This window comes from Gigantopelta aegis, chromosome 2 (assembly GCF_016097555.1).
Source record: "Gigantopelta aegis isolate Gae_Host chromosome 2, Gae_host_genome, whole genome shotgun sequence".
Lineage (NCBI taxonomy): Eukaryota > Metazoa > Mollusca > Gastropoda > Neomphalida > Peltospiridae > Gigantopelta > Gigantopelta aegis.
Window position 1 is genome coordinate 10824075 of NC_054700.1, and position 13672 is coordinate 10837746.

The following is a 13672-nucleotide window of genomic DNA, read 5'->3' on the forward strand; positions in this document are numbered from 1 at the left end:
AAGAATGAAGGGGGAAAAAATCTAGAGAATATTAATTCAAACCAGCCAGATGTTATCTGGATTGTCTTTCAATACAACTTGCTTTTCATATACTTCGGAATGTCAATTTCGAACCCTGTTATCTGATACAAGTCTAGATTACCGAAAAGTGACAATCAGGGGAAATAACTTGGAGAAATGTGAATAAAATGATAAACGAAAAACACACAACGAAAACAAATTCCACCCACATTTCTCAATCCTCCAGGTGAATTTCTCATTGGTGAGATCGACAAACTGGGCGCACTGGTCGGAATTGCCATAAAGGCACTAGGTAAATGATATATCATCTAATGTGTAGAAATAACTCTTCATCCAATGAGGTAGAAAAAACATTAAATAGACCCTGGGAGATGTGTGATGGAAGATGGAAATCAGCAGTTGTTAAAATAATCCTGACAGATCTTTTGTAAAACAGCCCAGGAAGAGGGGTAAAAATCCTCGTAGAATCCCTATGTCTTTCAACAAGCTGTCCGAACTGGTAAAATGAAGAAACCAGAGATACCCATCTGATCGTTATAATTAATGTGCAACACAATCTCTTCCTTAGCGCCCCCTGCTAGCCACTTTCATCATCTGTTTTATGCTATGACTACAAATCATGTTCAATAAATGTGAGAACTGTAGAAAAAATACAAGGATCATAATTTCATTCAATCTTATACAAATTGAAACCAAAAACACCCAGAGAAAAAAACACCGAAAAAAACCCAACAGAAAAACCTGAACCCCACTCCTTAACTTTAAGTAGTTTCATGTAGCTATTCTTTTTAAACAATTGATCTCTTTAATAAATAATAAATAAATTATATTACTGTTATTTACTAAAACTGTTTTTGTTGGGAATTTTTTAATATTTACAAATTTATTATTAATGTCTTAAATTCAATGTTTTGAATGATTACAAGATATGTTATTATTTAAACAGCTCAAGAGTTAAAAACAACTGCACTTAATGTTTTGTAAAGTTTATTTTGTTTAACGACACCACTAGAGCACATTGGTTTATTAATCACCGGCTATTGGATGTCAAACATTTGGTAATTCTAACATATAATTTTAGAGAGGAAACCCACTACATTTTTGCATTAGTAGCAAGGGATCTTTTATATACACCATCCCACAGACAGGATAGTACATACCACAGCCTTTGATACACCGGAGATCGACCCTAGACCGACCACACATCAGGTGAGTGCTTTACCATTGGGCTATGTCCAACCCCTAATGAAAAAGAATGATTGGGTAAGAATCATAAGATTAAGTGTAGGAAATGTTACACTATTGGCCACCAAGTTTTGCTAAGATAATGAAAAAGAATGATGGCTAAGAATCATAAGATTAAGTGTAGGAAATGTTACACTATTGGCAACCAAGTTTTGCTAAGATAATGAAAAAGAATGATGGCTAAGAATCATAAGATTAAGTGTAGGAAATGTTACACTATTGGCAACCAAGTTTTGCTAAGATAATGAAAAAGAATGATGGCTAAGAATCATATGATTACGTGTAGGAAATGTTACACTATTGGCCACCAAGTTTCGCTAAGATAATGAAAAAGAAAGATGGTTAAGAATTGTAAAATTATGTGTTGGAAATGCTACACTATTGGCCCGGTTCTGTACCATATGGACAGATTAACCCAACCCAAATATAACCGTGTTGTCAGTGTGTATATCTGAATTGAAGAATCGGGGCTGGGAGTCATTTACAGGTGCACTCTCAGATACATTTAGTGTTGATAGCAGGAGTGCAATATCCAGTGTCCAAACATGGAAACATCTGTTTTATAGCCTCACCTTTTCATCCCTCATCTAATATCACTGGCCACATTCAACAAGAAACTCGTGTTTTTCAAGATAGATTTTTTGGTCCTCTCACCAAAACATTATAAACAAAAATAACCCAGCCTGGTTCCTCCAGAATGTGATCGAGGCTGGCTCTGGTACTCACCAAATTCGCCAATTGCGAATTTTAGAAACAATTTGAGAAGTTTATTTTAATTTGGCAAAATAATTTCATGAAATAAGTGATATTTTTTTAGGAAAATAACTGGGTTTCTGCAGTTTTATAAAGTTTAGTAGATAATTTTGCAGGAGTTAGCCCTGGTTCTGCACAGTTTCACCTTTCTAAAATAGACATATATCCCTTCATCCACCCACCCACCCACAGAGACCTTTCTGAAGAAAAAAAAAACCCTAAAAAAAATAAATAAACACAACAAAAAAACACAACAACGCCACAAAAAAACCCTCAGGTACAATCTGTAATTGCAGTTAGATTTTGCTTATTTTACAGAGATCATTTAGGAAATGATTCATTTTCAGCAATTTTTTAAAATCTTAAGTACAGTACTTCATTGGAAATATAATTAATATGATCTGTAATTGTGATTAACCCTTGCTTAATTTTACAGAATATATACAGAAATGATTCTACTTAATTTTTAGAAATCTGAAATATTTCATTGGAAATATATTTAATTATTTTAACAAATTTACCCCCCCCCAAACCCCCCCCCCCCCCCCCCCCCCCCACACACACACTCCCCATTAACTTATACAATATGTTATTAGACCAATTTATAAAAACATTTTATGTGTACTAATTAGCAGTAACCAATTTGGCTATTCCGGGAAAATTACTAGTTTAGTTAATTGTTGTGAGCATTGTATAATTATATGAATATTATTGCAGTTATAATGTTATGCCCTTAATATGTAACTAAACTGGTTATTACTGTCTTTATATAACAGCAGAAATAACCAATCTGCTTATTTATCAAGAGAATAAAATATTATATTATTTATATTTATAATAGCATCAAAAACCTATTTAGTTATTTATCATGCCTAATCATTTTCACATCTCATTTTTCAGATATTTACAATTTATCTGTATAATATGCTAGCTGAAATACAACAATAGTCTCTGTGAACACTTGTTCAGCATGAAATTAATATAATAACAATAATTTCGTTCTATTTTTATCAGTAGCACAAAATTTCATAATGAAAGTAATAAACCAGTTTTGGGTTTTTTATCATGGAAAAAATCATTTTCAAACCTCTTTATATTTCCAATATTTATCATTTATCTGAATAATGTGCAGCACCGAGTACAAACGTCTCTTTGTAGCAGTTTAACAACATTCTTTTCACGTATTCAAATGAAGTCATGCCAAACAGCAATTAAACATGGCATGGCTGATGTCCAATATTCATAGATATCCCATCTGTACGCAACTGCATACACATTAATTTTATACTGTGAAATTTATGAGACTTAATCTGCAGACCGATTCTTTGTTGTAATAAGTATTTCTACACAATATCACGTAGCGAAATCTCACTGCCATATAAATGTAGATAGCTTTATCATATGTAAAGTGTATTAATTTACCAAGTTCATGGACGTGCACTGCTCCATTAAAAAAAAAAAAATCTACGATTCATACACAAATTAAAATGATATGTTGATCAGATCTCTTTTATAAAAAGTGTTGGGGTTCTTTTTTACATTTCAACTGGTGATATATTAATCAGATGTATTTTATAAGTAGTGTTTTTCCCATTCCCACCAGTGATGCATGTATGTTAATCAAATTTGTTTTATAAAAATGGTTTTTTCCATTTCAACCAGTGATATGTCAATCAAATATGTTTCAGAAAAACATGTTTTTCCCATTCCAACCAGTGATATGTTAATCAGATGTTTTATAAAAACGTGTTTTTCCCATTTCAACCAGTGATATGTTAATCAGGTATGTTTTATAAAAACATGTTTTACCCATTTCAACCAGTGATATGTTAATCAGGTATGTTTTATAACAAGTGTTTTTTTCATTCCAATCAGTGATATGTTAATCAAATATGTTTCAGAAAAACATGTTTTTCCCATTCCAACCAGTGATATGTTAATCAGGTATGTTTTATAAAAACATGTTTTATCCATTTCAACCAGTGATATTTTAATCAGATTTGTTTTTTTCCCCCATTCAAACCAGTGTTTTAAGATGGCTGTATAAGGGGTAGATACAGGACTTAATGATAGGAAAGGAGGTTTAGACTTAAACTGTTATAGATTATTAAAATATTGCTTAATGAAATATTAAAATTGAATTTTATTTAGTACTAAACATAAACAAGTGACATTTTGGTGGGGTGCAGTTCATGATTAAAAGGGATATATGTCAGAATGGGTTTATTAGCCCCCTCCCCCATCCACCCCTGTATATATTAAACACCTATATGTATGGTGTCTATTGTACTAGTATTTCAGAAAGTACATACTAAAGGTAACTGTTTTATTTTGTTTTGTTTTGTTTTGTTTAACGACACCACTAGAGCACATCAATTAATTAATCATCGGCTATTGGATGTCATACATTTGGTAAATTCTGACAAGTAGTCATCAGAGGAAACCCACTACATTTTTCCTAATGCAAAAAGGGATCTTTTATATGCACTTTCCCAGACAGAAAAGCTCATGCCACGGCCTTTAGTTAAAGGTAACTGAAAAAGCAATAATGGTTTACTACATGTTACAAAGTTTTAAATGCATGCATTAATATGAATACTGAATAAATAGATATAGAAAGGAAAGGATTATAATTTTTATTTAAGCACATTCACAGCCATTAGAAAAAACCCAGTGTTTTGTTCAATGACACCATGATTAATTAATCATAGGCTATTGGATATCAAACAGCTGGTAATTTTAACATAAACATCATCAATGGAAACCTGCTACACTTTTCTATTTGCAGCAAAGGATCTTTAAATTAAATTTTCCCACAGACAGGACAGCACATATCACGGCCTTTAATTTACCAGCCATGAGGCACTGGTTACACATCCGCCAGCACATATCACGGCCTTTAATTTACCAGCCATGAGGCACTGGTTACACATCCGCCAGCACATACCACGGCCTTTAATTTACCAGCCATGAGGCACTGGTTACACATCCGCCAGGAATAAAACATTTAATTACTGTGAATCATGGTGTAGAAATCTGCAGGCAGTAAGACAGACACAGACAGACAGACAGACAGATACAGACACACACACACACAGACAGATACAGACACACACAGACAGGCAGACAGGCAGGCAGACAGACAGACAGACAGACAGACAGACATACATACATACATACATACATACATACATACATACATACATACATACATACAGACAGACATAGACAGACAGACACAGACACAGACACAGACAGACAGACATACAGACACACAGACACACAGACACAGACAGACAGACAGACAGATACAGACACACACACACAGACAGATACACACACACACACAGACAGGCAGACAGGCAGGCAGGCAGACATACATACATACATACATACATACATACATACATACATACATACATACATACATACATACATACAGACAGACATAGACAGACAGACACAGACACAGACAGACAGACAGACAGACACACAGACACAGACAGACAGACAGACAGATACAGACACACACACACAGACAGATACACACACACACAGACAGGCAGACAGGCAGGCAGACAGACATACATACATACATACATACATACATACATACATACATACATACATACATACATACATACATACAGACAGACAGACAGACATAGACAGACAGACACAGACACAGACACAGACAGACAGACATACAGACACACAGACACACAGACATAGACACAAACTCAGACACAGGCAGACATGGAGACAGACAGATAGACTGACATATAGACAGATACACACAGAGAAACACACACAGAGACAGAAACAGACAAACAGACAGAAACAGACAGACAGACATATAGACAGATACACACAACACAGACAGACAGATTAATTTTCAAGAAAACAAAAGTAAACTGAAAGTACTAGTTTCCTAAAATCTTGCTGGAGACATATCAACAATGGGACAAACATGTATATTACTAAAACATTCCTATATATATATATATATATAAAAAGTTTTTAAAAAACTTTAAAAACCCTGACAGAATATCAAGGTGTAATTGACACACCTTGCGTTATGCCGTGTGATATGATATCAATCAATGGCTGGATATAAAATATGTGTATCAAACAATTATTTATTTGTTCTGTGATTTATGAAGGATGACAAGTCGAGATTTGAATCCTTTGAAATTATACCTCTGTTTTATTTCTCTCACGCATGCTTTCAGATTTAGTCGAATTACCAAGCCCTCGCCGACAGATTATGGCTGATAAGTGCTTTAATTCTAAAGTGAATCTAAATTGACTTTAATCCGATACGTCTTTCTGTTACTGCTTTACGTGATTAATGGCAGAGATATTCTTTGATTTCTTCTCGCGAACCGTCTCGCACACGTTCATCAGATGGTGAGATCACGAGAGGTTTGTACTAGAAGTCGACATCACTGGTTACCATCAACAATACATGTCAACCAGTCTATTGTTAAAACAGGTACATTTAAAAAAAAAAAAACTGTTCTTAAAGGTGCGTGTTCCTCTTAAACAACACTGTGTGATATTCCCTTCTAAAACTTAATTTCTTTCTTGAGATAGTGAATGTGAAATTTATTTATAAATATTGTCAGCCTCTTAGAAAATTGTCTAATTAATTTTTAGAGTATATACAAACAGAAATGAATTCTTTAAAAATTGTTTTAACAAGAACAAATTAAATAAATTGTTCAAATAACCTTCATAGAAGTCAGTTCTGTTTGTATATAAAAAAAATATCTTTTTTTCTCAAAACCTCTAAACATTATTTAAGCAATAATGCTAAGAAGCACTGATACATGATCATGAGAAGAAACCAGCTACACTTTTTTCCATTAGTGGCAAGGGATCATTTATATGCACCATCCCACAGACAGGATAGCACATACCAGGGTCTTTAATATACCAGTCGTGGTTCACTGGCTGGAATGAAAAATAGCCTAATGGGCCCACGTCTTGGGATCTAGACTGACTGCGGATAACAGTGGCATAGGAAGGTGCCAAAAGGTGGGTCATACTTTTATATTTACACACTTTTACATTATTATAAAGCAAATATAAAGCAAAATATCTGAAAAATGGAGGGGCACGTGCCCCCTTGTCCCCCCACTTCCTACGCCAGTGGATAAGGTGAGCACTTGAATAGCAAATAAGGACACAATACTGAAGAAATGATCTCTGGTCACCAAGTTACATGTTGCCCCCCTCCCCCCATAAAACCTCCACCCCACCCCACATCCCACCACTGCCACCCCACCCCAATATGGTGAACAAGGCAAACTGCGTCAGGTAAGTAGCCACAATTGTTCCCCAGTCACCAATTTACATCCTGCTTCCCCCCATAAAACCTCCACCCCACCCCCACATCCCACCAATGCCACCCCACCCCGATATGGTGAACAAGGCAAAATGCGTCAGGTACAATTGTTCCCCAGTCACCGAGTTACATCCTGCCCCCCAAAAAAACCTCCACCCCACCCCACCCCACCAACACCACCCCACCCCGATATGGTGAACAAGGCAAAATGCGTCAGGTACAATTGTTCCCCAGTCACTGAGTTACATCCTGCCCCCCCCCTAAAAACCTCCACCCCACCCCACCCCACCAACGCCACCCCACCCCGATATGGTGAACAAGGCAAAATGTATCAGGTACAATTGTTCCCCAGTCACTGAGTTACATCCTGCCCCCCCTAAAAACCTCCACCCCACCCCACCCCACCAACGCCACCCCACCCCGATATGGTGAACAAGGCAAAATGTGTCAGGTACAATTGTTCCCCAGTCACTGAGTTACATCCTGCCCCCCCTAAAAACCTCCACCCCACCAACGCCACCCCACCCCGATATGGTGAACAAGGCAAAATGCGTCAGTTACAATTGTTCCCCAGTCACTGAGTTACATCCTGCCCCCCCTAAAAACCTCCACCCCCCCCCACCCCACCAACGCCACCCCACCCTGATATGGAGAACAAGGCAAACTGTTTCAGGTAAGTAGCCACAATTGTTCCTATCCATCCCCATCCCCATCTGCTCACTGACCCATACCAATTCAAACCTATCAAACCCCAAACTCGCAGTCATTGCTCCCTCTCATAGAGAGAGCAGCACTACAGCCGGCTCTTATATAAAACAAGCCTTGTTTGGAATTAACTTTCAAGTGGGCCTATTAAGAGAGGCTGCCCCTGTGGTAATGGCTGTGAAGCATGCAGCGGTATAATGACGGGTAATATTTATTTAATCCCTTTCAAGAAAGTCACTGATCTTGTGCTCGTACGAGAGTCTCGAGTCGCCCGGTATTGTCCGATTGCGAGTCGCGACTCAATTTGCAACTTAGCACCCGGGTCTGCGTACGGGTAAGCAAGTGTGAACAGCTTGCGCGGGTATTGTCTTGTGCAGTCATTTAGTTTCCAATGTGGAAAGATAACTGGAAATTTATCTATAAAAATGGGCGCGATTTGTGCATAATGATTAAATTGTGTAATTCTAGCAGGCGAAAAGAGTCGGCTAATAACAATGGCTGTTATTTGAAATTGCTCGCGGTCAGGTTACACATTCACTGAGTGTCTTCGGATTACTCATCAACAGGCGAATATAACAATAAAAGGCACTGTTGTACCATGATATTGTGTACAAGCCTCTCTCCATGGAGTAAAGGGGTCATGCTCTCTTCATAATCACCCAATAAGGGCAGGATCTCTAGTGTTGTAGAGTACTTGCCCAATGTGCTTAGGTCATAGAGGGGCAGGTCATAGGCCAGTGGTAAAGAGGTCGGTCTAGGATCGATCCCCATCAGTGGGCCCATTGGGCTGTTCCAGCCAGTGCACCACGACTGGTATATCAAAGGCCGTGGTATGTACTACCCTGTCTGTGGGATGGTGCATATAAAAGATCCCTTGCTGCCGATCAAAAAGAGTAGCCCATGAAGTGGTGATAGTGGGTTTCCTCTCTCAAAAGCTTTGTGGTCCTTAACCATATGTCTGACGCCAATGATGCTAACATTTTACTTGAGTGGAACTGCTGTTCTTAGTAGATTTCTCATTGAGAATTATTATCAAGAGAGCAATAGATAATTGTTGTTCTGCTATTCCAAGTGAAGAAGCCCATTCTATACACTAATTAAAGTCCAAAATCTTATGTCTCCTTTCAAAAGATATATACCCTGGAGGGTTTTTTTCTTTCAATTTATGTTTATGCTTATATCCACTTAAAGGTAAAAGGTGAAACATGGGCATTATAATGACTAAACTAATCTTCAGGTACAAGGTGAATGAAAAGGTACACAGGTATGATAATCACTAAACTACAACCCAGGCAAAAGGAACATAAAAGACACAAATACTTTAAGCACTACAATAATCTGCAGGTACAATATCTGTAAGACAGACTCTAACCTAGACTGAAACTAATGAATTTCCAAGTAAAAGGTGAATAAGAAATATACAGGTGGGCTAACCACTAAAATAATCCACAGGTAAAAGGTATATAAAAAATATACAGGCGGAATAACTACCAACTATTCTGCACGTAAAAAACAAGAAATTAAACAGGTGAGCTAACCACTAAACTAATCTGCAGGTAAAGGTGAATATGAAATATACCGATTGGTTAATGGCTAAACCAATCTGCAGGTATAAAATTAATATGAAATATACAGGTGAGCTAACCACTACACTAATTTTCAGGTAACGGTGAATAAAAAATATACAGGCGAGTTAACTACTAAAGTAATCTGCAGGTACAAAGTTAATAAGAAATATACAGGTGACTAACCATGAAATTAATCAGCAGGTAAATGGTAAATAAGAAAATACAGGTGACCTAACCACAAATCTGCAGGTAAAAGGTGAATAAAAATACACAGGTGAGCTAACCACTAATCTGCTTGCACAAAGTTAAAAACAAATATACCGATAGGCTAACCACTAACCATGAAATTAATCAGCAGGTAAATGGTAAATAAGAAAATACAGGTGACCTAACCACAAATCTGCAGGTAAAAGGTGAATAAAAATACACAGGTGAGCTAACCACTAATCTGCTTGCACAAAGTTAAAAACAAATATACCGATAGGCTAACCACTAATCTGCTTGCACAAAGTTAAAAACAAATATACCGATAGGCTAACCACTACACTAATCTACATGTACAAAGTTAATAAGAAATATACCGACGGGCTAACCACTACACTAATCTACATGTACAAAGTTAATAAGAAATATACCGACGGGCTAACCACTACATTAATCTACATGTAAAAAAAAAAAAAAAAGAGTTAAAAACAAATATACCGACAGGCTAACCACTGTACTAAACTGCAGGTACCCGCTGAACAAGACTGCGAGTGTATTGAAAACCGAGGCTCGTGTGATTGGTGACAATGCCAGCTACCTGTTGTACAGGTGACTCAGCGAGTGTGGAAACCCTATACCGTAATTGTTACTCTAATGGGAGGGTGGCCATTCTCATCTAGCCGGTGCACAAAAATTAGAGTCAATTTTCCCACTCAGCCTTAACCTCTAATCTCAGTGTGTGCCAGACGCAAAAGTGCCGTAGTTTATGAGACTTATGGATTAAGCCTATCAATGGGGGACAGTTTGATACTGATGACTTGCAGACAATCCAATGGCGTTCCTAGACACCCCACCAAAATTGTCAAACATCATGGGAAAAATATGTCCGTGTTGATGCTGCAGTGTTAAATATGAATTCAGAGTTAAACGGCAGGGTCCCATGAAGCGATCTTAGTGCTAAGATCACTTTAAGTGAAGAACGATCTTACGCACACTTAATGTGATCATTGCACAAAGATTGCTTTGTAAAACGGGGCCCTAGCTTTAATTAATGAATGGAATGAATGAATGAATGAATGAATGAATGAATGAATGAATGAATGAATGAATGAATGTTTAATGAATGTTTAATGACACCTCAGCATGACAAATACATTGGATACTGGGTGTCAAACTGAGGTAAATGTGTAAAAGAAGTGATGATACAAAAATTAAAAGGTTAAATTGAAACAGTGAAAAGAGCTGTGCTAAACTGGATTGATGCACACCGAATTAAGGTTATTATATTACATATTATATTCTATATTACTTTCCATATCTAATACATGTATCTGTCTTGTGCAAAACATGTGAGTTTGAACATGCTAATGGTCTTGTTCAAATTAGATGATTTTGGAGAATAATAAAATGGGGATCTGTCAGTGACCACCAGAAGATGATAAATTTCATTGCTGCATCTGGATTATTGACATGATAGTCATAAAAAGATTAATAGCAGAAGAAAAAGCAGAAGAAGAAGAAGAAGAAGAAGAAGAAGAAGAAGAAGGAGATGAAGAAGAAGAAAGAAGTAGAAGAAGAAACAAACAGGAGGACAAGAATAAAAGATGAAGAAGTTTAAGAAGAATGAGAAGAACAAGAAGATGATGAAGAAAAAGATGAAGAAAAGAAGAAGACAAAGAAGAAAAGAAGAAAAATAAGAAGAAAAGATGAAGAAGTTTAAGAAGAATGAGAAGAACAAGAAGATGATGAAGAAAAAGATGAAGAAAAGAAGAAGACAAAGAAGAAAAGAAGAAAAATAAGAAGAAAAGATGAAGAATGATGATGAAATATTAATGTTATGGTAAAATGGGACATCATCTCTTTCTGTCCACAGCTTTGATTCCAAAGGGTTCAGGTGCACTCACAGAAGACATGCATAAACACATAAACAGTTAAACTTCGTTACCTAGACCTCAAACTCTGAAGAGTCGATCGATGTTGAAAAATTGTTTTATGGCATAATTTTCATCACCAACATGTTTATTTCAGACCATCAATATCTAAAGCATGTTGATCCAGTATCTTCAACATTAAAATCACCAACTTCAACTGTACATAAATGTGTATATATGGCAATGGTTTTCATTAAAAGAACACCATTTCATATCTATGTGTGTTGATCCAGTATCTTAAGACATTAAAATCACCAACTTCAACTGTATATCATATAAATGTGTATAAATGTCCCTGGTTTTCATTAAGACAATAGAAATTTGTCAGTAAATTAATAATTAAAATACGCTGTCATGAATAAATGTGTATAAATGTCCCTGGTTTGTATTAAGACAATAGAAATTTTATAATTAAATTAATAATGAAAATACACTGTCATGAATAAATGTGTATAAATGTTCCTGTTTTTTATTAAGACAGTAGAAATTTGTAAGTAACTTAATAATGAAAATACACTGTCATGAATAAATGTGTATAAATGTTCCTAGTTTTTATTAAGACGATAGAAATCATGAATAAATGTGTATAAATGTCCCTGGTTTTTATTAAGACAATAGAAATTTTGCAAGTAAATTAATAATGAAAATACACTGTCATGAACAATACAGCTGTGTGATCAGTCTGATTCGTGAAATGTCAGTTGTAAACTCGATTCAGAAGAGGAACGCATTAACACACACACAGTGACACACACAACTTGAAACACTCACCTCTCTTTTGCATATAGGCAAAGAGATCATCTAGAAATTCCTTTCTCTTTGGATCTTCACTCAGTTCGTACAACTGCAACAGATCAAAAACAGTCCATTATGCTTTGTGAAAACTGGACAAATACATCAAAAGATTATCCATTTCATTATTAAGCAAGCTCCAGTGCGTGCATAAGATGCCATACAAGACTTAGAAATATTAAGAATTTCAAACAAAGAAGGTCAAAATTGTTGGAAGTGAGAATAATCAGAAATAAAATAGTTTAGAGTATTTGCAGATATTAGGCTTGGAATTTGAAAGTTTTCATTCACAACATAATAGTTTGGTTTTTTAAGTTTGGTTTTTGTTTAATGACACCACTAGAGCACCTTGATTTATTAATCATCGGCTATTGGATGTCAAATACTACATTTTTACATTAGTAGCAAGGGATTTTTTATATGCAAAGACAAGATAGCCTATACCACGGCCTTTGATAACCCAGTCATGGTCGACTGGCTGGAACAAGAAATAGTCCAATGAATCCACTGATGGAAATTGATCCCAGACAGACCACATATCAAGCGAGCACTTTACTACTGGGTTATGTCCTGCCCACACAATATAATAGATATCACCTGGTTGGTGTTACAGTGGATGGAATTTAAAGTTTGATTGTAGCATTTCAGATTTGAATGGGTTGAAATCAAAACAGATGGAATCTAAGGTTTTATTCTAAAATATTTATAATTTGTATGTATTAGAATTTTAGCTGATTGATAGAACTGTGACATGGTTCCAGTAAACATTGCTTTATTTATATCTGACAACAACTGAACATCGATCGTTCTAACAAGACAGAACTACAAAGTTTGTAAAATATAGTCATGCTCTAAAACAAATGCTACCATCAAAAAACTTATCTTAAAAATGTCAATGAATCATAGGCGTTAAATTTGAAAACAGTTGCTCTATTGGAAAGTAGTGATTACCATAAAGGAAAATAGCATTTGTTTAAAAATAGCCATCTTCTTTCTAATTGGTTGTTGAAAACAGTTATTAACTTTGAAAAACATTATTCTGCAATTGAAAACTATAGTTATAGATATATTGTAATATTAGCAAGTTATCTTGGTAAACACAC

General features: G+C 35.9%; 1 protein-coding gene across 3 annotated transcripts in view; it reads right to left on the reverse strand.

Annotated features, from left to right (window-relative positions):
* LOC121381114 (AT-rich interactive domain-containing protein 3C-like) overlaps positions 1-13672 on the reverse strand; it is a 121078-nt gene that overhangs the window by 70157 nt on the left and 37249 nt on the right. For all 3 annotated transcript variants that reach the window (XM_041510253.1, XM_041510234.1, XM_041510243.1), the window contains one exon: positions 12549-12621. In XM_041510253.1, coding sequence (XP_041366187.1) covers positions 12549-12621 — 73 coding nt within the window. The remainder of the gene's footprint in view (positions 1-12548; positions 12622-13672) is intronic.